The following is a 2,379-nucleotide window of genomic DNA, read 5'->3' as shown; positions in this document are numbered from 1 at the left end:
TGACATGTGGGGACTCCTTGAACCAAAGGAACCCTCAGAATTTCTGTGGGAACAACATAAGGCAGCAGCAGCTGCATTCAGTTAACCAGGATCAACAAGGAGTGTTTTGGCCTTGACTGGTGTTTTCCATCCAGAGAGTGCTGTTTGCCAAAGTGGAAACCACTTGGAACGCTCTGCATGGCAGCCTGTGTTTTTCTCTGGTGGCTGAACACAGCCAGCACATGAGGGGAGGGGAATGTGTGGGATCAGGGCACTGCTTTGGGGCCATGCTGGGAATTCCAGTGGACTAAAAGACAAAGCCCAGGTGCTGTTTCCAAAGGAACCCCAATGAAAGGGGGACGCCGGAAAGATGGGCGGACAAGTCCCACAGAGGAACTCTGTGTGTGCAGCCTCATTTTCTCCTTCAGTGCCCACAGGAGAGGGGGCAAAATGTAGGGGTTGGGACCCCAAAACTGTTTGGAGGGGAAAAATGGGGATTGAGGGGAAAATGGGAAAGAGGGAGGAACAGGGAGAAGAGTGGAAAAGGGAGGGTGGTCTGGCCGGTCTGACGGTCCCATGGGGGTCTTTGGGCACAGAGGGGGGTTGGAAATGGGGAGTGCCCCCCTGAGCTCCCAACTTCCTGCGGGGTGCTGGGGGCTGCAGGATCCAATCTCAGCCTGCATTATGACAACAGTTTCAGTTTAGAGGAATTACAGAGGTGTGACTGAACCACTTTAGTCCCCCAGGTTTTAATAATGGCAAATCAGATCTATTGAGAGAAATGAATTATTTAGGGTTACAAATGATCAGACAAAAGATCTTCATCACAGTTATTTCCTGCACAATAGAAACACTAAAACTACCAGGAGTACAGGATAAGATAGGACAGTGCCCTACACTAAAGCAATCCCTGAAGCAATTCTACTCAAGTTGGCACAAAAGCAATAATTCTTAATTAGAGAAGGATGGAACTCCCCCAGACCAACACTCATGGGGAGATCTCTGCTCTCAATCTCCAGGACTGTCCTTGGGGGGTCCCCAGCCAAGGCAGGAATCTCCACACACCCCCCAGGAAGGGTTCTGTTGGAAGAAGCTGCCCCTGGGAAAGGGGACTGGTCCTTTCTGGTAAAAGGGTTGGACTGACAGTCACTGGACTCCAGGGGCTTCCTCACCATCAGGGGCTTCATTCGGGGTGGAAGCAGCGACTGAAGCTCTTCCTGCAGTCGGGGCACTCACAGGGCTTCCCTTACCGGTGAGTCCGTTGGTGTTTGGTCAAGGTAGAGCTGTGGGGGAAGCTCTTCCCACACTCCCCACACTTGTAGGGCCTCTCCCCGGTGTGGATGCGCTGGTGGGTGATGAGGTGGTAGTTGTGCTTGAAGCCCTTCCCGCAGTCGGTGCAGCAGAAGGGCCTCTCATCCGTGTGTGTCCGCTCATGCCTGAGGAGATGTGAGCTGGTGTGAAACCTCTTCCCACATTCCAAGCACTTGTAGGGTCGCTCCCCAGTGTGGATGAGCTGGTGGGTGCGGAGGCTGGAGCTGTTCCTGAAGCTCTTCCCACATTCCCCACACGTGTAGGGCTGTTCCCCGGTGTGGATGTGCTGGTGTCGGATCAGGGTGGAGCTGTCACTGAAGCTCTTCCCACAATCATTACACATGTAGGGCTGTTCCCCAGTGTGGACGCGCTGGTGTTTGATCAGGTGGGAGCTCTGGTTGAAGCTCTTCCCACATTCCCCACATGAGTAGGGACGTGCCCCAGTGTGGATCTGCTGGTGTCGGATGAGGATGGAGCTGTTCTTGAAGCTCTTCCCACATTCCAAGCACCTGAAGGGCTTCTCCCTGCTGGGAGCCTGATCAGGGACCACCAGGTTGGAGCTCCAGCTCAAGCTCCAGCCGCCTTCCCGGCACAGTCTGGCTCTTTCCTCCTCAGAGCACCCTGGGATGGCTTTGGAGACCCTCCTGCGGGGGGATCTCCGGCCCTTTTCCTCCCCGCTGCCTTCCTGCGCCGGGGAGCCCTTCAAAACAGCCTCTCCCACCAGGGTCTCACGGGGGGATTTGTCCTCCGGGCTCTCCGTCCTCAGCTCGGGGCCTGGGGCAGGAAGCAAGAAGGACAGGGAGGGGATTTGCCTCCGGCCCACAGGGAAGGCCAAGGACATCCCCCCAACTCCGGCCCCGGCAGGACGGCGGCGGCAGCGGGGTTGTCCTGCAGCCGGGGCCATGCTCGGCTGACAGAGCCAGCACAACACCCGCCCAAAGGGCCACTGACTTCCTCCTCACCTGCCTGGGGGGCCCAAGGCATCTTCCTCTTCCTCGCAGCCTCCTCCTCCATCCGCCCAAGCTTTGGGAAGGACAAATCCTGATGGGGGGGAAAACAAGGGCTGAGCATGTTGGCTTGGGGGTTCCC

At 56.6% G+C, this 2,379-nt stretch overlaps 1 protein-coding gene across 1 annotated transcript; it reads right to left on the bottom strand.

The window, feature by feature from the left end:
• Positions 1-879: 879 nt before the first annotated feature.
• Positions 880-2,053, bottom strand: LOC116781583 (zinc finger protein 239-like; the record flags this gene model as incomplete). The annotated part of the gene is made up of 1 exon (XM_032677238.1): positions 880-2,053. A coding segment is annotated over one exon (828 nt), but the record flags the coding sequence as incomplete, so codon positions are not given.
• Positions 2,054-2,379: the final 326 nt, after the last annotated feature.

Source organism: Chiroxiphia lanceolata, assembly GCF_009829145.1.
Source record: "Chiroxiphia lanceolata isolate bChiLan1 chromosome W unlocalized genomic scaffold, bChiLan1.pri scaffold_69_arrow_ctg1, whole genome shotgun sequence".
NCBI lineage: Eukaryota > Metazoa > Chordata > Aves > Passeriformes > Pipridae > Chiroxiphia > Chiroxiphia lanceolata.
This window is presented reverse-complemented; position numbering and strand designations above follow the sequence as displayed.